At 37.6% G+C, this 26,106-nt stretch overlaps 2 protein-coding genes across 3 annotated transcripts in view; one reads left to right on the top strand and one right to left on the bottom strand.

Moving 5' to 3' along the window:
• LOC126973494 (meiosis regulator and mRNA stability factor 1) overlaps positions 1-527 on the bottom strand; it is a 44,264-nt gene extending 43,737 nt beyond the window's left edge. For both annotated transcript variants that reach the window (XM_050820818.1, XM_050820819.1), the window contains exon 1: positions 36-527. In XM_050820818.1, coding sequence (XP_050676775.1) covers positions 36-180 — 145 coding nt within the window. In that variant the 5' untranslated portion in view covers positions 181-527. The remainder of the gene's footprint in view (positions 1-35) is intronic.
• A 4,111-nt stretch (positions 528-4,638) lies between these two features.
• Positions 4,639-25,621, top strand: LOC126973501 (26S proteasome non-ATPase regulatory subunit 12). The gene is made up of 8 exons (XM_050820830.1): positions 4,639-4,866; positions 5,041-5,157; positions 7,955-8,067; positions 9,191-9,569; positions 10,062-10,285; positions 11,824-11,980; positions 19,239-19,402; positions 25,414-25,621. The coding sequence occupies exons 1-8, from the start codon at positions 4,807-4,809 to the stop codon at positions 25,550-25,552; spliced, it is 1,353 nt and encodes a 450-aa protein (XP_050676787.1). The 5' UTR covers positions 4,639-4,806; the 3' UTR covers positions 25,553-25,621.
• The last annotated feature ends 485 nt before the right edge of the window (positions 25,622-26,106 follow it).

Genomic DNA, 26,106 nt, shown 5'->3' with positions numbered 1-26,106 from the left:
AGTGTAATATGAGATAGTTTAATTGCATAACGTACCTGTTATCCACAATCTAGGAGGCAGTGGCATTTTTAAAGAAGGGCTAAATAATTTTGTAGCAAGGCCTTGAGCTGAATGACTACGCAACCCTGGAGCATGTCTTGTATCTACAGTATCATTTACTGGACCCATCGTACGAATCATTATAACGGATAAATTCTAAATAAACAATATACGTTTCAACATGCAAACACAATCTCCATTCATAAGTAGGCTATCCTCGTTCACAAGTCATACGAATTAAAAACGTATAACAGAACAGCATATGCCTACAACAAAACTTAAATCGCATGGATTTGCGTCTAAATTAATAAAAATATATTTACAAATCGTAAAACAATTCACAAACATTTACGCCATTTCGTACACTTCCGTCTTTGTGTTTTTAGTAAAAATTCTAAACGAATAGATAGAGGCTAGAGCCTAGGCCACAGAACACTTTTACCAAAGAATATTTTAATTACTCTATGAAGGCCTAGGCCGGAGGCCCTGGAGCCTAGAGGTATGTATACAATATGTATTCTGATGAACATAAATTTTTTAATTTACATTGCAGTGTTGCTATTGATGATTACATTCTTATGTATTAGAATTCGTTGCAAAATAACCATATATAAATATACATATAGTTATTGTAAAAAGCATTTTAATTGTATTATATAAATTGAAACATTTTGAATGAAAAATAAGCGTAGAGGGATGGTACAAAAATAATGTAAGTTCTGGTATTACTAATTGTAGAAGTACAATATACTTGTAGAATATTAGTTTGTCAACCTGTGGTCGCCCCATACCTGGTATGAATAGACTTAAAAATATAAAAGTAAAAAGGCAGCAGTCAAAAAAATGATTACAAGAGCCTATGAAAAGCAAACTTTAGTAAAACATTTAAAAGTTCAGATCTTTTCAACATAATTTTCAAAAACAAAGATATCCGTGTCGTGTGAACGCGTGTTGAAACTTGCGTTGCCTTGTTGATTCGATATAGAAATGAAGAAATATGGGATTTAATTGTGACATACGATGAAAAGTGGATTCTTTACGATAGCCGTAAAATATATAACAGTGACAAAAAATTTCCTATTGTTCACCACCATAAAAATTTTTAGGAATTATCTTGGATGACAAAACAAAATTCGATAAACATATAAACCAGCAGGAATCTTTTGAGGATCTGATTCCAAAATCCTACAATTGATGCATAAAAACATAATAAGAAGTCATTTTATTTTATGGGAAAGGAGGATACGCGAGCAGACGGGTCACGGCCCACATAATCTTGTAACACCAGAGGAATCACAGAATCGGCAATCACTCGAGATTTCGAGACCCAGTATTCCGATACTAGGCGAGGCTGTAAGGGAAGTGTGCCAAAGAACGATGATACGATAAATTGGGTTTTTGTAGTGGTAAACGCGTTAACTTGAGTCTTCTGGGGGTTAAATTGAACATGGTTCAATTTACGTTATTCCACGACCTTCTCAAGAGAGGACTCGATACACACATACAGACACAAGTTTCTCCCGGCAAACTGTCACGGCATTGTTGCGTCCTTGCATCTGACTCATTCTGACAAGTGGGAGAGAAAGGATGTGAATACTTGTCAATAATTGTACCATATTTAATGAAAAAGTCAAAAGATAGAGAAGTCAGCACACAAGGTGGGAAGATCAAATAAAATTGACAGCAGAACCTAACTGGAGAAGAGTTGCCTAAAACAGAAAAGAGTGGAAATCGTTGGAGGAGGCCTTTGCCAAGGGAAGGTCCCTTGGCAAAGGCCTCCAAGAAAAAAGCATACACCCACCTTAAAGGCCGGCAACGCATTTCTTGACACACCTGTTGTTGCGGATGTCCATGGGCGGTTGCCTCACCTCTCCCCATCCCGTGAGCCTCTTGACCGTTTGCCCCCTCTCATATAAAAAAAAATCGGCACGCCGAACTAAGAGACATTTTATAGTTTATACTTTTTAGCTTAAGATTACTGGTTATTCAAATGTGAAATGTTTTTTAGTTCGGAATTAAATGGCTTTATTATTATTATTATTAATGAAAAAGTATACGTTTTACTAAATTATTGACGCTTTTCGCCAACCCATCTTATATGAATAGAATAAACTTACTAGTGATAAGCCACACCTTATTTTTTGCGTCGTTAACGTATTATTTTAGCACATTTTCATAGCACACTTAGGCTTGTTGATTGACACACAGTTGACACACGACTAAGTAGAAAAGTGTGCTTACATTGTCTTTAAGCACACTTTTGCCGTTTCGCTATCAGACTGCGAATGATATATCCATATGTAAAGAACGTCATTGATACCGTGTAATAATAATAATTATTATTCTCTTTATTATAATTTCATCTTATTTTCTACATTTATATATATATAACAGATATAAATATAAAAATTGAGTCCCGCCGGCGTTGTTTCACGACAATTCCGCCGGTTAGGGCGACAGACTAAGGAACTTCCGCACGATGCGTGCTGTTCCCAAAACAGCTGTTTTCTGTAACTGACCCTTTATCCAGTTATTAAGCGAGAGCCTCTTGAGATGATGGTCAAGGCTCTTTGCTATAAGACCGTTTACGGAAACGACTATTGGGACAATTATTGTTGAACCAACATCCCACATGTCAGTAACCTCGTGTGCTAGGTTTAGGTACTTCGACAATTTGTCTATTTCAGCTTTCACAAGGTTATCATCACACGGAATGGTGATATCAACAATAAATGCCCGAAGCTCTAACCGATCTACCAACACAACATCAGGCTTATTAGCAATGATAGTTCTGTCCGTGATGATAGATCGGTCCCAGTAGAGCTTGGCACGGCTGTTTTCCAGAACTGGCTCCGGAGTATACCTATAATACGGGACTTCAAAATGCACAAGATTGTATCGAAGAGCAAGTTGCTGATGGATAATCCTGGCTACTTGGCTGTGTCTGACCCAACTTCTATATACCTTCCTTTGGTCACTTTGGAAGGTGCGATTCTAATGATATCTGTCTGCGCGTTGCATCCGATTCGTTGCAACCTTCTGCTTTAGATAGTCGATTCGTTCCGTGAAACAGGTATTATAATCTTAAGGTTTTATATTTGTTCCAGCATAGGCCTGTGTCACAAAACTCATGACTCTTGGGCGGGTATTACCCGATCTAAAACCGATTAGTTTGCCTATCTTGGTTCTAGCACCACTGATACGTTGTTCGATCCTTTTTTGCCAATGAGGTGTTTCACCAGCGACCCGTGCCCCCCTATCAGAATCCGGAAACCTGACATGAGCAACCCGGCATGCTGCAATGGCTGCACAATAAAGGATCGAATGTGTATCAGCAAGATCTTGGCTAGATTGTAAATAAGTGTCAAGTATACGATCCAGAGCCACAACTAACGATATGTTACGGTTATGCGTGGGAAAACGGGGAAGTAGCGGTTTCCCAGAAGCTGGTATTTGTCTGAACTCGAGAATCGAATCTTCCAAAGCCCTCCGGTACTTACAGTTACAGTCTCGACGTCCACCACGACAGAACTACAATCTGTAGGTGACATCAGATTAGTTTGTGAGTTCGCTTGATCGTTAGGTGGTTGGGATTGGTCGGTCACCTCAGAGCGTAGTTGAACAAGCGTAGCATCATCCAACACGTTGTTGCGTTTAATAAGCCGCACTTGATTAGACAGTCGTTATGTCGTAACGGTAAATCCTGGTTCAAGGATCTGAAACAGAAAAAGCATTCGGGAACGATACGCAGTGAGGTTTGTTTCCCTTTCTGTCGCCCTGTACGCTCGCATGACATTTTCGTTGATAATATTCGTCGGCGGGAGCCGGTTGCAGGACAGGGCATTCCTCGGTGCGGCGCAGGTGCTCGGCGTGGTGCTGGAGGCAGCAGCCCATCATCACTACTCGACGCATCGTTCTCCGGAGGGTTGGCGTACACCTCCTCAGATGACGTGGAGTCATTTGGTGAGACGAGCTGCGATGGTGGGCGTGCGTGCTTTGTATTTCTCCTTGTTAACATAAACTATATCACTAGTTCACTGGTCACATATTTTCTTCCTTTCTTTTCTATATTTAAATTTATGCATTTTTGAATTTTGGTTTACTTTGGCAAAAAAATTATATTTTCTAATTTTGGTGGAAAAAATCGTGACAGCTCACTTCAATAGCCATGGAGGTTATATAATTACTAGCTGACCCAGCAAACGTTGTATTGTCGATATTAAAATCGCGATACAAAAGTTACTGTTGATCGTAGATAGGTGAAAATTTGAAGTTGTATGTATTTTTTAATGCGGACTCAATGTCAAACAAATAAAAAAAAAAATTCGTGTGGACCACCCTTAACATTTAGGGGGATGAAAAATAGATGTTGTCCGATTCTCAGTCCTTCCCGATATGCACTCAAAATTTCATGAGAATCGGTCAAGCCGTTTCGGAGGACTTCAATGTTTAACACCATGACACGAGAATATTATATATTAGATTATTATTATTTTTTATTATTATGTTGATTATTTTCTGCGTTTGAAAGACTTGTATCCATGGTCATGTAATAAATTTAAAAAAAGTGACGTCTGTCAAATCGGAATGTCAATAGTAGTGATCTTGCAATCTTGCTCATGGTAATACAAGGTTCATGATTATTGTTACAAAATTACAAATTAATTTTTCTGGTATATCAGGTTGATAATCACTAATTTTAATAATTTAACCCTTCAAAAATATTTGGAGAAAGTGCGTTACATTCGAAATTATATATATTGCAAAATGACTACCAACGGCGATATTGAAAGTCTAGATGCGAGCGGCAAAATAATAAAAATGGAAGTATGTATAAAATAATTTACAATATTTACACTTTCGTCATTGTTTGTATTTAAAGAAATAAAATCCTTCTAATTTACAATTTCAAGCTATTCTTTGGCCAATCGTATACACTTGTTGGTGTATAGTGAATCTTAAGTAGTAACAATATTTAATCAGTTTTGTTTATTGATTTAGGTCGATTATAGCATAACATGTGATGAGAAAATTCCGATCTGGAAGTCGTGGGCAGCAAATGGTAAAGTTCAAGAAGCCATAGATCAATTATTAGCCCTTGAGAAGCAAACAAGAACAGTAAGTTTTATAGTTGTATAGTAGTAGCTAGTGTTTTGTTAAACAAAGATATGATAAAACCATTGGTCTGCTGATCTATTTCTTGGCATTACTCTGGATTCCAAATTACAATGAGCTGCAGCTCATTAGTTCTGCAGAACTAAGTCCTTCAATATGGGGGATATTGAAGGATAGTTCTGCAGCATAAACAGTTTAAAAGATTAGACTTTTAACCAACATAGATATGGAATGACCTGTTTACTTTAGTTATTTTCATTGTATAATCCTATAGTATATTGCTATGGGGCAATGCTGCCAATATTAATACAATCTTAAATTATTGAGAAAAAAATTTAAAGCAATAAACATCTTGACTGTTGCCTCTCTTATTCTTGATAATGTTATGTATATACATAGGCACATAAGTGAATTTGCTAGAAACTGTCATAACCATAATGTTAACACCAGGAACAAACATTAACTTATAATGCTTCCTACTTGGCTAAGTTGAAGCCCGCTGAGCTTGTTGCACCCTGTTCTTTTCACGTCTGAGGCATACCTTTTGGATTGGGTGGTAGTTTTTGACTTCCAATAAGTGATTTTATATCTAGTTAAATAAATTATATATGTATAATTTGAATAACATACCTAGTCATGCCATAAATACTGAAACAAAGAAAGAAACATTTTCTATTGCAAATGTGTTGCACTCTGTTATCTAATTGGGCTCTCTCCTTTTAGAGCTTTGAGCATCAATACGGTTATTTTGTTTGTTAAAATGTTGCTCAATTGTAAAAAGATTCTCATCCTTAAAAAAAAATTCTGTGACCTCCCTTTGCGTACCACATCAGTAGTTGATTTGATTTTACCACCCCTATTACTTTTTAAATTATCAGGTTAGAAATTACCAGTATGTCTCTTATAGGCTGCAAGTCACAATCAGTGATCTTTTAAAATAAACAGCATGGTTTTAGGTGCTTCCCGATCTTCCCGAGATAAATAAAATCTTTTGCTTTCGGACAGGATTGCCACAAACAGAGGTGGTCTCATTAAGCCTATTAATAGCCCGGTACACAAACATTTTACTATTTTACTAATACTAAGCATATGGAGAATTGCTTTGACCACCTTTTTTGTACAAGCCATAAGAGTCTTATACCAACGCCAAACAATTTCGATGATTATTTTTTTATTGGCATATTATAAAAATGTTAAATAAAAGCATATACTTCAAAGGTAGTTTGGTTAGGTTAGGTTAGGTTCTGATTATGGAATTCATGACAAAGTAATAGAACTCTGTAATTCGTAGGAGCAATTTAACTATACCCAACTGAATCTTTTTTATGCTATCCGGACATTAGAGTCACCTACCGTAACATTGTTATGGTCAAGTAATTGTCGTTGTCGGATATGATGATGAATGGAACACACAGTAAGGGTGAAATCTAAATCCACGCAAAATAGACGCGCTGTAGTCGTCGTCTTCAAAACACTGAAGCTGTGTCAGGCCTCTTCGAATGTTGTAGAATATTATTGCACGAACACTTTCCTGAGAAAGATTTATTTTCGTATGCAACCTGACAAATTCCAATTGGCGCTGTGACTAAACAGTAGCATTAATGCTAATGCTTTCAACTGTTTTGAGATTCAAAATTTAAACACATTCTAATATAGAACAGTTCCAAATTCAAAATTGCTAGGAAATATAGAAACGACAGAACTTAAAAGGCATGCCTAGTAACTATGTATGTAGTTACAGACCTACCTTGGCTGACACCAACTCCAAAAATACCAATAATCATAACTAGAATTAGATTTATTAATTAGGTTGTATAAAAACACGAAATTATTTTTGTACTTTTAGGTGCACATTATATCTATTGTTTTGGAATAATGTTTTATGAATTCGGTTGTTTCTTTGTTAATATTAGTTGCCCACTATGGTTGGACTGACAAGTAGTAATTATAAGCAAGTTGCTGTAGTAGAAGTAATTCTAGTAGGTTCCCGAAACATATTGAACAAATTAAAACTTTGCAATAAATTTTTAAGGTTAGTACAATTGACAAAAGGTTCAAGTAAGTTCATATTGAAATCTCCACACACAATAATTGGCTTCCTGGTTTTGCTAAATGTTGGTAGTACCTCCTCCATTCTATGTTGGAATTGTTCATAATACTATTATGCAGTGGGGGTGGTATACAATTACAATAATATATTGCTCTAGTTCTATACAAGTTATCTCAATTAGTTGTACTATAGACAGGTTATCTCTTCTATTTTTACATTTTTATCTATTATTAATAATAATTAGGAAAATTCCATGTATTACCCTACTTCTGCAAAACAAACTGACTACTTTATGTTCTCTAAAACTAAACTGGAGCTGATAACTCTTACACCAATGTTCTGTAATACATAATAATATATCTATATTAAAGCAGCTTAAAAACAGTTCAATTTCTAATTCCTTACTCGAGATACCTTGTATATTCTGGTGAACAATATTAGCCTGCATTTGGCACCTCAATTGAGGCCTTAACTGCAAAACCGGCCTGATCAATATTTATCTCTTTTACAAAACAAGACCAAATTTTTTTTATTGTTTAATAAAGGTGGCTATTGTTGGGAATATTCTTAATTTTTATTAGTTTAGGGTGGTAAACAAGAATTAGGTTACACAATAATGAATGAAGCTTAATCTGCCCACAACATAAGAAATTACACCCTCATGTACTCTGTTCAAGCAAATATATATTATTTTTCAATATGTATATATTGGGATTTTAATAGCATTTATATAATTTTAATATTTTATAGGGGGCAGATATGGCTTCAACAGCAAGGATCTTGGTAGCAATTGTGCAGATATTCTATGAAGCCAAAAACTGGACTGCTCTTAATGACCATATAATTCTACTGTCAAAAAGAAGGTGAATGTTGAAATGATTTTTATAATATGTGGGCAGCAAAACAATTGAAACATTTTTTTTGATTGTGATTGGTGAGGTACTGCCTATGGACATTCATAACACCAGGGCTCAATAGATGTGTTTGTGTGATGCCAGCCTTGGTAGTATTATTTGTTATATGAAACTGAATCTAGGAACTGATGTGACACGGACAAGTTTCTCGGAAAACGCTCGGCTGTAGAATGCCAGATGTCAACATAATGTGTTGATGGTGGAGTTACATGACTCGTGGCAACTTAACCAACTTGTCTGAGCAGTCATGCCTGTTGTATATGCAGAGAGAGTAGAAATCTATGCCACACCATAGAATCAAGCCAATTGGAGCTGACTTGATTGAGAGAAATATGCCACACAAAAATTTGTTCCAGTTCTTGTTGACACTATTCCAAGAGAGACTTTCTGTTTCCAGCATCTCATTGATATGCTGAAGAAACATGTGTATAGCGTGCATTGTTGCAGCATGCCAGCCCTGGGCTGGGATTTAGTCAGATCATTGACACACTTTTTACACAAATTATCTTGCCCTAAATTAGACATATATAGCCTGTGTTATGGGTTACAAGACAACGATATATTTAATACAATACACTTACTTAAACATACATAAATACATATAAAGATACATTTAAATATACATATAGACATCCATGACTCGGAAACAAACATCCATATTCATCATATAAATGCTTGCACCTACCGGGATTCGAACCCAAGGATCATCATCATTCATCATCATGCAAGGTGGATATCAAACACGACCGCATGGGCATTAAAATAGACATTTAAATTATATTGAAGCCCCCTGATATTACACAGGATTGTGGTTTGAGCCTCTCGCTCAGTTAGCCTACTTGTAGAGATCCAGAGACGGAGTAGTCTATTTTTTATGTCCATTCTTTCATGTATCTGGTCATAAAAATTAGAACTGAAATACAAAAAAGCTGCTGTTTAAATATAGATTTTTCATTTTTTTCACATCCAATATAATATGTCAATAGGATAGTATTTTGAAATTTAATTGTGTGTAATAATAGTGTAGTATTTATGTTGTATACTCCTAGTTATGTCAATTTATTTTATTTAGATCACAATTGAAACAAGCAGTTGTCAAAATGGTTCAAGAGTGTTACACTTATGTTGATCAAACACCAGACAAAGACACTAAAATTAAACTAATTGAAACATTAAGATCTATAACAGAAGGTAAAATTTACGTCGAAGTAGAAAGAGCTCGCCTTACACATATTCTTGCGAAGATTCGTGAAGAGGAAGGAAATGTCGCCGAAGCTGCAAAAATAATACAAGAATTACAAGTTGAGACTTATGGTTCGATGGATAAGAGGGAAAAAGTTGAACTGATCTTGGAGCAGATGAGACTGTGTCTGGCTATCAAAGACTACATACGCACTCAAATAATATCCAAGAAAATAAATACGAAATTCTTCGAGGAAGACAATACACAGGTAGGTTCTTGTTATTACTAGATATGCCCTGAGTATTAGAACCGTGAAACTTTAAAATATTGTTCTTTGTTCAACACGTATTTCGCATCTACACGACGCATCCCCAGGAGAAGTTGACTCCCCGGCATTCGTCTAAATCTTCGCAGAATGAACAGTCATGTAAACTAATTGATTATTGCATTGTATCACAATGATCAATATTTTATCTGATGGAAAGTAACACAGACTCTTAAGCAGTTTGGATAAAAATGGAATTACAGTAGTGTAAGTGGAAACGCGGTAAGTGGCACGCAGGTTTGAAAGAAGAAGAGCTGTGTCCTTCCTAGAATAAGTATAATGACTGAACTTAACACTCGGGGAGGGATTGTCCTAATCTAGGAGAGTCTGTACTGTCCTACAGTATTATAGTATCATATTGGACCACAGTAATAATAACTTTTGGCTCTACTATATATTGTATAGTCTATTATTATTTCTTAATTTTTTCTACAGGAGCTGAAAGACAAGTTTTACCGCCTCATGATATCTGTAGATCAGCATAATGGCGCGTATCTGTCCGTATGCCGGCACTTCCGTGCTTTGGGAGAGGCGGGCGGTACTGACGCTCTCATTGGTAGTGTGGTGTTCCTGATACTGGCGCCCTACGACAACGAGCAGGCAGATCTGACACACCGGCTTGATGCAGACAAAGCGCTGGACAAACTTCCCGAATATAAGTAATATATTATCATTGTATATCATATAATTACGCAAGAAGAGTCCAAGATGGAGTGTATCACTTGCCACTAGAATGATAGATGACTCGATCACTAGATGTAATTAATGCGCCCTGCCTATTTAGTAGAAGTGTGTATTTTTGAAAAACCCAACCCTTCAGAGCAGCACTACAATAATTGCGCTAATCACCTTGAGACATAATACTTATTGAAAGGTTTCAATTATTTCATTTGACTTTTCAATTGTCAACATTATCAATTTGTAATGTTGACAGTGTTTTAATTTGGATGGCTCATTTGCCCAGTAAATTCACTAGCCACCTTCTGCTTCACGGAAGAAAAGCCACCGTTGTAGTACTCATAACCTCCACAGCATCTTGTGCAAAAAGCCTCCCACTAGTAAAAGTCTCACATCAATGCAATAATCCTGAGTGGAACTGCATTGTAGTGGGAAGAGGTTATCAATTAGCATCAGGACTCAGCTGTTTGATCTTGTTTAGCTTGTCACCTCGACTACCTTAAAAAAATAAAGTTAATTATGAAATTTAATTAGTCTCATAGCTACCAAAGTACATAATTATTATATGTACTATTATAATATATGGATCTAGTTGACCCATCAGACAGTCTGTTCATAATAAAAAAAAAACAGATCGTTCTTAACAGACCTCTACTTTGCGACAGGCATGTTCCTGCAAAATTTCAAGTTCTTACGCCTATATATATAAATATATAGTTCCAGAGATAATAATAATTGTAATGAGTCAATACATTATTATTATTATTATGATTTGGGGATTTCAATGCACTTAAATCCTAGTATCTATTGTGCCCCCTTCTTGCGCTAGCGCGCCTGTTCTCAAACTTAATAGTTAAGGAGGAGAATCGAGGCTACTAACTAGGATACGTGTTACTGTGCCGATATTTAAATTATATCCTCGAGACGTATTACTTTTAGAAGGCGTAGGATCCTCAGAGGGTGCAGGCATGGCACGTCCTCTGCTTTGAGTGAAGGTGTTTTAAGACACCCCAGTCTGATTCTGGCAATGGCTTCGCATTCCAGAAGAATGTGTATGGGGTCTTCAGTCTTCAATACATACATCTTAATATATATAAATTACGTGACACGTTGTTTGTCCGCGATGGACTCCTAAACTAATGAACTGATTTTAATGGGGATTACTTCATGGAGTGCAGTTTGGTCCAACTTGAGAGATAGGAAAGTTTTTATTTCGATTTGGGACCCATAATTATTTTTATTTTCAATATTTGTTTTGTATGGATATATTTTCTATGAGAGAATTCAGTGACACACGGTTTGACAGTTCTGCTGTGAAACAATTTCATTATAACAGGTAGCATTTTTTAACGAAATAATTCTTGATGTTTTTTAAATATTATTGGCGAATTCTTATAAAACAGTATTTTTTTTTATCTACAGAACAACGTCTGTCGGTTCAGCTAGTATATATATATATATATATATTGATATAGATGAACAAGCCCAATTTACTAATTTTAAATATTATATCTTGCAGGCAGTTACTGGGTCTTTTTATCAACCCAGAAATAATAAGGTGGAATACACTTTGCTCGACGTATGAGAAAACCTTGCGAACCACTCCATTCTTTGATGCCTCGGATGAAAAAGGTCAAGAGAGGTGGAATGATCTTAAAAACAGAGTTGTGGAACATGTGAGTATTTGTTAGGGTAGTTAAAAACAATATGTGCGACAGTTTGAAATATTGACAATAATGAAAGACCAATAATGTATATATAATATATAAGTATATATTTTTTCATGGAATAGGAAGACAAACAAGCGTACGGTGTTAAGTGATCACCGCCGCCCACAATCTCTTGCAACACCAGAGGAATCACAGGAGCGTTGCCGGCCTTTAAGAAAGGTGTACGCGCTTTTTTTTTTGAAGATACCCATGTCGTATCGTCCCGGAAACACCGCACAAGGAAGCTCATTCGACAGCTTAGTAGTACGAGGAAGAAAGCTTCTGGAAAACCGCACTGTGGAGGACCGCCACACATCCAGGTGGTGGGGATGATATCCTAATTTCTTCGGAACAGTCCCCGCGATAAATGCGGTAGAAGACACACAATGAAGCGACGTCTCTACGCAACGCCAAGTGATCCAGCCGTTCACAGAGCACTGGGTCCCTGACAATTCGAGCTGCTCTACGTCGAACGCGGTCAAATGGATCGAGCTGATACTGGGGTGCGTCAGACCAGACATGACAGCAATACTCCATGTGTGGCCGGACCTGCGCTTTGTAGAGCGCTAGAATGTGGGCCGGCTTGAAGTATTGCCATGCTTTATTAATGACGCCCAGCTTCTTCAAAGCCAATTTGGCTTTAGGGGAGCGGGGGGCACGTTGTTACAATTTTTAGATAATTATTAATATCACAAAAGCTATCAAATAATGTATACATTTGATTGCTTTTACCATTAGTGTGTCTATTCAGCTAGTAGAATAGCATTGGAAAAATATTAAAGTTTACGTAATTTTTCCCGTAATAGAGAATTAATGAAATAAGTCGATTATAACAACTTACCCCTGACTTGGGGCTAGTTGTTACAGCTTCGGGGCACGATGTTACAGTAGGTAAATAAACAAAATGAACAATAATAAATCATTTATTTTTTATTGTTTCAAAACGTTATGAATAAAAGAGACTATTTTGAACAGTCTTATAACATTTATGAGCAATTATACTATCTATATCGTAATTTTCCAACTTTTTAACAGTAATAATCACATAACTTTGGCAGGAACTTTCTTAAATCTTATATAAAACACATTTTCATTACTGAATTAGAAAATTTCGTCAGTAAATACCAACATGTAATAAATTATTTATACTTTTTTAACTTGGCACTTCAGTTAAACTAAAATCTAACATTTTCAATACACTTATATTGCAATAAAATTTATAGTTACGTATACAATACTGTATAAACAGTCGACAGCATATCACGAGTAACAGTTGCACCAGGCAAGCAATAAAGGCGACCTCAAGGTCAACCTTCACCTTTATTGTAGGTAACAATATCACATATTTATATTACATTAGTCTTCATCAGAATTACAATTAATACAAATGAATAATTGAACGTTTCCTGTTACACATTTGACATGGGCCCACATTTTGCATTCTAAACATTCTACCCAATCTTCTTTTTTAGAAGTACTGTAACTTTCGCTACACACTAAACAAAACCATTCTTCAGTATCAGAATCTGAATCAGAAACCAAAATTTTTTTCTTCACCTTTTCTTTTCCTACTTTACTCGTTTTCGCAGATTTCCCTTTTCCTTTACCTTTTCCTTTATTTTGGTCGCACGCTTTTTTGGTCTTGGCCAGTTTTTCTTCATACTCCTTTTGTAATGAGTCTTTTTCAGGTGTGTCGGTTAATACAGCGGATTTACGTTTACGACGGTTATGGTTGGATTGTTTTCGAGCCTCTGCCTTGGGAAAGGATCTTATCTTTGAAGGCGAAAAATTTTCAAATGTACTTTGTATACCAGATGAACCTGGTATCGCTAATTCAAATTTATTTTTAAAACTTGACGAATCTGCACTCGGTAATGTTGTTAAACATTCTATATCTTGCGAACAAGCAGGATTTGGAGAAGGTGAAACAGTAATATTGTTAATAGTGTCAGGTAATAGATTGGTTGCTGTTTCGATTGCCTGTATGATTTCATTTGTGCTTATGTTCAGTTGAGGCGCAGAATCTAGCAATTCCGGATTTTCCAGGTCCAGTGTCAAATTGGAGGTGTTCTGCGAGGCAGTGGGATGATTCGTTTCTGGATTGGGGCGATCAGTGACATAAGAAGGTGCATAATCACTGTCTTGAAAGATATCAGGATTAAAAGGCCATATCCCGGTTGATCGAAATCCGCTCATGATATTTACAGGATTTAGGGCCAATGGCAGTGAATCTTTCACCACGCCTGGGAGATCATGAATCGTCATTGTTTTTCCTGGATGATTATACATCCAGGCCGTCTGTGCTCGATTAAGGTGGTTTTTAAATGGGCCATAAACGCCTACATCTAATGGTTGTAAATTGTGAGAGCAGTGCGGGGGAAACGACAGCATGATTATGTTGTTTACTTTGGCTTTCTCCACGACGTGAAAATTTACATGTGAGTTGTGGTTATCCAGCAGGAGGAGGACGGGCTGTTCAATGGAAGGTTTGACATGTTGAATGAAATGATCCAAGAATTTTAAAAATTCTACTTCTGTCATCCATCCTGAAGAATTGCCTGCTCCTATCGCTTCTGATGGTCCAGCACGAAGAAATAGATCAGTGTATCTCATTCTGGGAAAAACGAACATCGGCGGGACTGAATTTCCAGCAGCATTTATGGCACATGTGAGCGTTACAAGTACTCCTCTTTCTGCAGATGTGATCGCACCGACCTGTTTTTGACCACGAGCAGCAACTATTTTTTTAGGCTTCTGTACCGTTGTGACACCTGTTTCATCAACGTTCCATATGCGCGAAGCAGTGAATTCATATTTTTGGAATAACAATTGCAGTTTGTCAAAAAAGTCTTTAACGTTGGTTCTGTTGAATGACGTTGCTCTACTCAAAGATGTAGCTTCTGGTGTTCTCAGAGATAGTTGAGGATTTCTGTGCATAAAACTTTTAAACCAGTCCGGCCCAGCCATATTATTTTGGATCCAACTGGGGGGAATATTTTTTAATTCGAGTTTTACTGCACATTGATAAGCTAGTTTTCGGACTTCAGTTGGTAGTAAACCAAAATATATTTCTGAACTTTTGATTAGATAAGAAGCTAATTTATGTTCGGCTTCTTGTGAGAATACCAATTTAGGTTTAACGTAACCCAATGAACAAGATTCGTTGTTTTTGTTTTTTCTGACATACCTGGATAAGGACATCGGACACAAATTAAACATTTTGCTTGCTTTACGAATGCTCGTTTTATTCTGCAGTACTTCTGCCGCAGCAGATTCATAAACTTCTTGACTAGTTGTACCTCTTTCCGTTTTTCTTTTATAGTTTCTCATTCTAAAAAAAAAACAATGAGTATTTAGAATTTAAAAAATAATTGAAAGATGAACCATTGTTTTAAAAAGCAAGAATGCGCCCGTCGGAACGAAAGCTTCAATTTCTTTCCATTTATTCTAATTTTTAAGTACAGCGTAGTAATTTCTAAATGATAGTCAATGAGATGAACGGTAATACAAGGTCTGAGGCAAGTTGTTACATGTAACAACCTACCCCGAAAAATTGTAACAACCTGCCCCATGGTGTGTTTTTTAATTAAAATTAAAGCCGCCATTAATGGATATCAATAGCAGAATAAAACGCTATTACAAATTAAAACTCGATACATTATGAACGTTCGAGGTGAAAAGAATTTAGAGAATAACAAATATAGACGGCAGGAATCAAAAATTTCGTAAAAGATTTTGTTACGTACTTGATGGAAATCGAGACACGTGCACACAACCTAACAGTTTGCCGCTCGGCGGGTCACTGATTGTTTTTTTGCAACGCACGATGTTATAAGGAAACAAATGAGTCCACTTACGTCTACCAAAGAGTTGAAAATCCCGGTAAAAAATGCGTGTAACTTCTTACCCCTGTAACAACGTGCCCCCCGCTCCCCTACCCTCCAGATGACCACGGAATTGGCAATCGCTCGAGATTTCGAGACCCAGTATTCCGATACTAGGCGAGGCTTTAAGGGAAGTGTTGTCGAAGAGCGGTGAAACGACAAATGGGGTTTTTTTAGTGATAAACGCGCATACTTGAGTCTTCTGGGGTTAAATTGGACAAGGTTCAATTTACCCCATTCCGCGACCTTCTCAAGAGAGGACTCGATAGAAGACAAAAGTTTCTCCCGGCACTGGTTGACGATTTCCCGAGAGAGACCTGGATGGCCCGTGTATACGGCATCACCTGTGCTGTCGTCTGCATAGCAATGTATGTTGGCGGTGTCCAACATATTGATATGCAAAAGAAACAGCGTGGGAGATAGCACACAGCCTTGGGGCACACCAGCGTTCACGGGCTTCGGGTTCGAGCAATAGCAGTGAAGAAGCTGGAGGTCCACTTGCATAAGCTCTCGGGAAGCCCAAATGATGGAAGTTTTGAGAGTAGCGCTTTGTGCCATACACGATCAAAGACCTTCGCTATAATTATATTCTAGCTTCAATAGCCGCCGCCCATCTATGTATTAGGTATACCAGAAGATAGCCTGCCGACCGACCATGGCGAAAGCCGTACTGATGGTCGTTGATCAACTGGTGGTTAATTATGCTCTCCATGATTTTGGAGAGCAAGGAGGTAATAGCAATAGGCCTGTAGTTTGCCGGATCCGAGCTGCCTCCTTTTTTTGGATTGGATGGACAAGAGCTGACTTCTATGAGTCAGCGACTACGCCTTTTGAATAAGAGTGCCGGAATAATAGCGTTAGAACCGGCGTCAACTCAGGGGCACACGTTCTAAGCACGATGGGAGAAATGCCACCTGGCCCGCTCGACTTCCAGACTTCCAATGAGAGCTTCCGAGCTCGCCGAACAGTTTTCTGTCTGAACTGGCATTGAGCTCTGACACCGCGGGATGGTCGGCGGTGTTTCGGCCGTTGTCGTCAAGAGTCGAGTTGGAGGCGAAAAGAGCGCACAGTAGATCAGCTTTCTCTTTTGCCGTATGGGCCATGGTGTCTTTCCTCATGTGCAACGGCGGCATGGACGGCTGGTTGAAGTTACCAATTGCAGCTTTCGACAACGACCAAAACTTGCGTGTTCCGGTCGGGTAACTGGAAAGCTACTCGCCGATTTTGATAACTTGCTTCCATTTCGCACCGGTGATTTACCGCTTAAAGAATCTGGAGGCACGGTTATATTTCCTCTTTAGAACTTTGCACTTCGGATCCTTTGAGCCCAGCGCCGCAACCCAAGTTTGATTTGCCTGTTTTTTACAGTCAGATGCTGCTTTGACAGACGCATCGAACCAGGGCTGTGATCTGCCACCGATCGGTACTACATATAATATATGAGCTTGGTATAAAAATATCCATGCCCTGCAGTATCACATCGGCTACTGCAACGGCGCAGACGCTGGGATCATCTGAAGATAGAAACAAACCTTGCCACAAGTGTAGGATGCAAAAAAGGAATGCATCCTATCCCAATCTGCAGACTTGTAGTGCCAAGCGCGCCGGGTCGCTGGTGGTCTGCGACGTGGGCGTTGGATATGCACTACACTCCTGACCAGGCAATGGTCGGCCGTTCCGGGAGGGGCGTCGACAGAGACCTTGTAACTATCAGGATGTGTAGTCAGCAGCAGATCCAATTAGGACGGCGTGTGGCTGTCCACATCCGGGAGCCGCGTCGGTGACTCAACCAATTGGTTGAGTTGGTTGGACAGACTATGGTCTGTGCGCCAATGCGATGCTATGCACAGATCGCCCTGCGTAGTCTGTGGTACGTGATCCAAGCCGTTCGGCATTGTGCGCGTTGAAATCACCCAAGACTACGATTTCAGCGGAGGGGATCTGTGCAAGCACGTCGTCAATTGAACGCAGCCCATGAGGTGAACCGTTTCTGCGTTACCACTATGGGACCTGTAGACACACGCATAGATGCGGACGCGGTCCTCTAGATCTACGCGGAGCCAGAGAGTGGACAGGTCCCTAACCTCAAAATTGTCGAGACGGCGACAGCAGATATCCTCCCTAACGTACACATATACCCCGGCTTACGGCAAAAAAATTATGCTCAATTTTGTACCCGGATACGTTAAATTCAAATTCAAATATTTTTATTCAAAATAGGATGTGACATCACTTATTGAAAATCAAAAACTACCACCCATTCCGAAATGAATGTCTCAAACCTGAGAAGAACGGGCGCAACAAACTTAGCGGACTTATTTTTATTTCATCGAAAAAATATGTTAGCAAAGTAATATTGTACAATTAAACTTATTATTTAATACCCTGAGGGCGGTCACTCCATTCCCAATCTGTGGTATCATTAAGAAAGTCATTTATGTAATAGTAATCTTTACAACACAAACGTTTTTTAACAATTCTTTTGAATAACGTAATATTTTGTTTTGAACATTTTCTGGGATCTTGTTGTAAAAGCATATACATCGCCCCACAAAAGACCTAATAACTCGACTAGCCGAGTAGTAGGCATTATAAGTTTATGTCTGTTCTTGGTGCTAACATTATGGTTATGACAGTTTCTAGCAAATGGCTATTGCCCGTGTGTTACTTATGTGCCTATGAACATACATTACTTTATCAAAAATATATTGAGAAGCAACAGTCAAGATGTTTATTTCTTTGAATTTTGCTCTCAATGATTCTTTAGGACCTAGGTTATAAATAGCGCGAATAGCTCTCTTCTGCAGCACAAATATTGTATTAATATCGGCAGCGTTGCCCCATAGCAATATATGACGTATCGCTATGTCGAGATATCTGCGTCTCCCTAAGGAAACACAAGGCCGGCTGCGCCGTCTCAAGGTGGTGGTGGACGGCGTTTAAATTGGAGTGAATTCCCCGGATATTACAAAAGTCCACATTAAGCGTGGAGCAGGGTGCCGTGGTGTTGCTGCCCTGTTTGTCCTTTGACATGCGCGGTACTGTTCCCTTCCAAGAATACTATGGGCAGCCCGAGTGTGAATGATCGCGGAGGGATTCCCCGGCTCCCCGCGGGGGTACCCGCCTGGGGTATTATCTCTTGAAGGACCGCTTTGGCCTATGACCCTTGGGCCTAGGACTTCCCTATTCTTTTTACGCCCCGGGGAAGCACAGGGCAAACAAGAATAGGAGAACTGTGTTAACATATGGCAAGAGATGAAGTGTTCGTCTCAAGATCCTATGTGAATATGTATGAATTATATTATAATGTCCATAATGATAATTTAATATTAAATCCACAGAACATCCGCATCATGTCTATGTATTACACTCGTATTACAATGAAGAGAATGAGCGAGCTGCTTGGACTGAGTGAGACGGAGACAGAGGAAGCACTCAGTCAGCTGGTAGTGAGTGCAGTTGTTCGTGCCAAGATAGACCGGCCAGCTGGTGTTGTTCATTTTAGGTGAGTTAAATGATACGTAACTCTACGGCTAACATCTCATTTCTGGTCTGGTGCATACCAGCAATGATATTATATACAATAAAGAGGTAGATATCGCACTAGCGCGCGCAAATTGTTGCAGACAAATTCAGACAATTGTCGTAATGTCATTTAGTCGGCTAATAGCAGCGAGATAAGCAGAACGTTTTCGTGGCAAGATAATAATAATCTAAAATGCCAACCTGTGTGTTAAGAAAAGGTAAAAATCATGTTTCCAAGATATATAAGAGTGAAGGTATTTCATACCATACGAAAGTATCTATAAGAACGTCGTATTTGTATTTTATCACGATTTTGTTTCTTATTTACATATAAATCTCGAATTATTAACGTGGTGGTTCGAGCGAGATAGAGAATATGATGTCAGCTGCAGCGCGACAAGGACAAATAGCATGTGTCATAGATTAATCAACCAGAAATGAAATCGTAGGCAGAATACATTGCGTTAGTAACCGCTTGATTGCGGAACTTGAGTTTCTTGTTAGTTAGTGAGCGTCTTTCTAAAATAATATTATGATGATTATAGTAAGTTCTGGCTTTCAAAGCCTTATAATAAAGGTGATATAGAATGAGATTAGTAATAGCAGGCTATTTGATATTTTATTAGTAATCAATCTTGGAATGTATGTAACGTACCTATGTAACGTAACGTACTCGACAACGACACATTCGGAACGATACGATAATACTCCGAATATATCGCAACTACCCCGTCTGCTGCGGGATGATCGAGGTAGTATATTTTAGGACAATTTAGGAAATTATGTAAAAAAGGCCTTGTTGCAGTGAATGTAATACGAGATATTTTTTAATAAACACGTGCATGTATAGGACGTGTCTACGTCCGCTACCTACGTAAAACTCCTACGTAAGTGCTATTTGCTTACGTAGGAGTTTTTCAGTAACACTGCTCTTTCGCTATATCCCTTGCTAACTGCAGAAGAATCAATGAATTATTTTCTTTTTCTCCCATTATCTTATTGTAATAAACCCCTAACAAAAAGACATTCATAAATAATATAATAAACAAGAAATAATAATTGTAAACATAAAACTTTTTGGGAGCCGTCTTTAGTAAAATTGTAAAAATGGAACCCTTATTGTTAATACATTTCGGTTTTGTTTTGATATGTCTGTATGTTTTTTATTATTTTATGTACAAATAATTTAAATCATCAATATGGCTATATATTATAATCAATATTAAATTATTTTTTTATAAAATTAATAACACTTTATTACCTAATTTCAATGTAGTTTTACTACTTTATAACTTTTACTACATGAACTCATGAATGAATCGTAGGTATTCTAGGCATAAATCACGGTGTACGGTAAAAAATGATATCTGTTGAATTATTCTGTGTTTTTGTTACTCAAATACGAAGCAATTTGCAAATTAGATTTATCTCTTTTTGGCTTGCCATAATTGCATTTACTCTCCTTCTTTGACGTGTAATCGTAATGTAGTGTCCTATTGGAATGTTAAATTATTCATGTGTGCGTTTGTGTATCATTTACACACACCGAATGTTGTCTAGGTAACCTATCTATACTTTTAAATATCATTGCATACCAGTATCAACTCGAAGCATTTGACCACGTGAAATGCTGAATGGCTCAATCACTTGGTTATTGGCTTGACGTCAATTCATTGTGTGTCTTATACTACATTTATCATGTGAAGCTTATCGAAGATCTGTTTAATCATTTGGGGGGTGCGGGGGTGAACGGGCAAGAGACTCGTAGTGGTGAGGCGACCACCAACACAAGGGGAGAAGAGGTGTGTAGGGACACACGTATGCAAATATGCTTAAGGCAGCATTTTGTTTATGTATGCGTCCACACTGTGTTCCCATCAATTATATTTTATTTTATATTCAGTAGCGGTCTGTAACTCATGTAGTCCGGTTCACTTATAATAATTAATGCAATTACACAAATGCACAGAGTGGCTTTGCGAGGATAGAAATTTCAACATTGATGGTGGACATTCGTATTTTAACGTATTGTCCGGCGGTAGACATTCGGCTGCTGTTATTAAACTTATACTATTTAAAGAATAAACTTAGATATCGTGAACCTTCAACCAAACTGGATTGTACTTCCTTGTGATTCGAGATCGATATAAATAAGGCTTTCAACAAATAATACGTTTACTCATTTAAAAGGCTGGTAACTCTCCTATGATTACTCTAGTGTTGGAAGAAAATATGAGGGTGATCACCTACCACATTGTGACCCATAAACTCTTTATTTCTTCTAAATCCATGAAATGTGATTTCGTGTTAGCTTGTCTTAGTCAGTGTGTCAATTTTCAATCCTGCTGGTGTTTGACCTGAAAAAAAATCCTCTACATCAGGGTAACTGCAAGCATTTTCACTACCTCCAGTATTTTCTCATAATATTGTGTTTTATGGAATAGAAATAGGTGGAGCTTTTGGATCTCTTAATGTTAAAGGGCACAGCAGCCCATGATCTTTGGCAAAACCACAGGAATTGCAAGATCTTTAAAGTAGATCTAGAATGAAAGCCATCTATTAGACCTGGAAAGAAGTCTGTTCCAGAAATTTAGAGAAGTAAACTGTAAACAAAGTAAACAAAGTAACTTGGCGACCATACTATATTTGATGCATTGTTGTACATTTCTGGTATTGTACAGAGGAATTGTGTAAAATAGTTCATTATAGATGCTATACAAGATAGTGTACGTTACATGTAGTATGCACATTTCAACCACTATGACTGTTACGAAGTCGAAAACAAAAAAAAGTATGAAGTTTTTGTGCTTATCGTCGATATATAGGACATGCCTTAAATCAAACCAAAATATTGAAGAATTTATCAAACGACTAAAACCCTGTACCTTGGACTTTCTGCACTGGGTCACAAGGCATGAACTACCCAAACTTGGCAGTTAGCATTGGAACCAAAGTTGGAAGTTAGAATTCCAGAGTCTAGACCAATGTTTCCCATCCGTTTTTAGACCACGCCCCACCTCGACAATTCTAAAATTTATCAAAACATTTTAAGTAAAATTTCAAAATATATAATGAAAAACTGGAAGTCAAAATAATTTTAATATTGATTTTTCTGTATGATGCTTGATGCTTGCTGCAGAGAGATTTTATATTAGGCTCCAATTTACTTAGCTTACATCTCAAGTCTAAGCGTTATATTATATCAAGTCGATTTTTTTTATCAGTACCTAAATCATTTAAAGCAATAAATCCTCATTCAGCTAAATACATATGAAGATGGAAACGATAATTAAAGTTTTCTTGCACATTCTTGGAATTTGAATTTTTTGTTAAATTTGTCACAGATATCTAGCATTGCATTTATATAACCCAAAGCGAAAGGGTCAAACTCGTGTCGAGTCCATTTTTAAATTGCCACCCTTAACTATCATATTGCCCTGTGGGGCGTGGGCTCCACCTTGGGAAACACTGCTCGAGACTTTATAGGAGCCCCTTGGACTACAAGTTATAGTCAGTTTTCAGTCAGAAGACAATGGCCTACTCAAAACTGAATCTGTACAACTATCTCAATACATTGATACTACCTACCTATACTACAGCGAGAGGTAGTCATTTAGGATAGAATTGTTATTTATTGCTGAAACTTACCAACCGAGCGTACAGGTCACCTGAAGCTAAGTGATCACTGCTGCCCACATCCTCTTGCAACACCAGTGGAATTTCAGCATTGCCGCCTTTAACTTTATTTAATATGTATGTATGTGTATGTATATATATATATATATATATATATATAACGTCGGGTGACAGGAAATAGCCATTAAGAGACAAAAACAATTGTAGTAATAAGCATTTTAAAAGCATTTTATTTCAAAATATAGTAAAAAATGTGACTATGTAATTACGAAGGCTGCACTAAAAGTATCGGGAATGGAATATTTCCACTGTTCCTGTCATATTAAAATCTATTTAATTGAAAACTCCTTGGTTTTAAAAATCAAATACCATTTATTTATTTAAAAAAAGATTCTCGGTCTTGCCACAAGGCCTTTTCAAACTTGTTTAGTCGTTGAGAAAATGGAATTGACTCGAGAAAATTCTAGAGCGATGATTTATTATGACTCGAAGTGGTTTAACACAAAAACAGTGTGTTGACCGGATGATTTCTGCATTTGGTGATGAAGCCCCATCCAGTACTACAATTTATCGCTGGTTTGCTGAATTTCAACATGGAAGTGTCAAGCTCAGTGATGATCCCCATCAAGGTCGTCCACAAACTGCCACCAAATAGAACGTTGATGCTGTGCGTAAGCTGATTGAGGAAGATCGACATGTAGGCAACACGGAAATTCAGGCAACTTTAGACATTGGCATGAGTCAAATACAAATAATCTTGAATGAACAATTAGATGTAAAAAAGTTGTTTTCCCGATGTATACCGCATTTGCTCTGTGAAAAGCAGCTCGCGTTACTTGGTGCATCAGAACTCTCCAAAGATTCCACGCAGGATCCTCAAATGCTGTATACAACAACGTAACAGGTGACGAATCCTGGATATACGCGTACGAAACCGAAACAAAAAACCAGTCACGAGTTTGGGTGTTTGAAAATGAGTTAAAGCCAACAAAAATTGTTCGTTCACGGAGTGTTGCAAAAAAATTGTGGCCACGTTTGTCTCCAAAACCGGCAATGTTACGGCAACATATTCCTCTTGAGGGACAAAGTACGGTTAATGCAGTATGGTATGCTAGCATTTGTTTGCCACAGGTCGTTTCTGAACTCCGTAAAGAGAACTGCAACCGCCGCATCATCCTCCATCACGACAATGCGAGTTCTCACACAGCGCACAGAATAAAAGAGTTTTTAGAGCAAGAAAACAGATTAGACCATCCGCCGTACAGCCCCGACCTAAGCCCTCGTGATTTCTATACTTTCCCTAAAATAAAGAATAAATTGCGTGGTCAGAGATTTTCATCACCTGAAGAAGCCGTGGACTCCTACAAAACGGCCATTATGGAGACCCCAACTTCCGAATGGAATGGTTGCTTCAATGATTGGTTCCATCGTATGGACAACTACACTAGCGTATTAGGATCACCCTGTAATGTTAGTGTAAAATTCTAATAAATAAATAATAAATAAACTTTTACTGCAGCCCTCGTATAATACTTTATATTCTATATTCTTTAACTACTAACCAAGTTTATAGAAATATTGATTTATTTAGAAATAATTTATTTAAAAGTTCTTAGTGAGCTTTTCCATTGAATTATAATATTAATAATGGGACACAATAGATATGTACAAGTATGAACAAGTATATGTTTTAATAATTGAACTGAGAGTTGAACAAAGCAAACAAGATTTTATAACGATACGTTACTCGAACGGTTGGCTCAGTTGGTTAGAGCACCGGCACTGAACGCCGGAGATCGTGGGTTCGAGTACAGCATCGTTCAAAAAATTTTGTTTTTCAAACTTTATTTGTGTATTAATCCTAGAAGTGAGGGTTATCACTTTAAAACATAACATTTAATTTCTTAACAATGAGTGTTGATATACAATTCAAAGTTTAAAAATTGAACTATACACAAATAAAATTTGAAAAACAAAATTTTATGAACGATGCGGGATTCGAACCCACGACCATAACAAATTGTTTAGATTTACAAGAGCGACATCTCAAGTCAATTTCCTATGCAAATATATGCAAATATTGGGGTTGAGCAGGTTATCAACTGTAAAGTAGACCCTGTAGATGAAGCCACAACCTGAAAGTTGAACAAAGCAAACAGAATTTTATAACGAGGCGGTAATAGAACGGTTGGCTCAGTGGTTTAGAGCACCGGCACGGAACGCCGAAGGGCGTGGGTTCGATTTCCGCATCGTTCATAAAAATTTGTTTTTCAAATTTTATTTGTGAATTAATCCTAGAAGTGAGGGTTATCACTTTAAAAACATAACTAATTGGACTATATTTAATATTTCCAGATTAAACATGGACTCCTCGGACAGCCTCAATGAATGGTCTCAGAATTTGAACACTCTGATGCAACTGGTGAACAAGACGACACATCTGATCAACAAAGAGGAGTGTGTTCACAAACATTTGCTGGCCACTGCTGAATAGATCATTCTTAAGTTGCAAAATAATATTTAAATGTATTTCGATAAGTTTTTCAATAAATATCCGAAGATATGTATGAGTTTCATTTTTGGAAGTTTGAAACAGAAAGATTTAGTACAACTAATAGTCCCATTGCTTTTGAAATAAAATCAAACGTCATCAATTTCATCAGTAGGTCAGTCAGTAAGGCAAATATGACACATTAGTGACACAGCAGTGCGTACTAATGCAACGCGAACAACTCCGTCTTTTCCGGGGAATACTTGTTCAATAATACCCATAGGCCAGCGCAATGGTGGTGTATATTATCTTGGTGAAGGAGAAAAAGAGTACCTGGCTGAATTCTGGAGCGTTCCATTTTTGTCTACGTTGCAACAATTCTTCATAACATAACAACTGTTGACCTATGCAGCGGATATAAATGAGTTTTTATGCTTTTTATGTTGTTCTCCCACATTCCTCCAAAGTGAGGTGCGCGTGCAGGAATATTCCGCCACGTTATTCTATGGTTGTTTAATTCTGTTTGCAATGCGGTAGACATATTTTTTGAACATAAA

This window comes from Leptidea sinapis, chromosome 29, assembly GCF_905404315.1.
Source record: "Leptidea sinapis chromosome 29, ilLepSina1.1, whole genome shotgun sequence".
Taxonomy (NCBI): domain Eukaryota; kingdom Metazoa; phylum Arthropoda; class Insecta; order Lepidoptera; family Pieridae; genus Leptidea; species Leptidea sinapis.
This window is presented reverse-complemented; position numbering and strand designations above follow the sequence as displayed.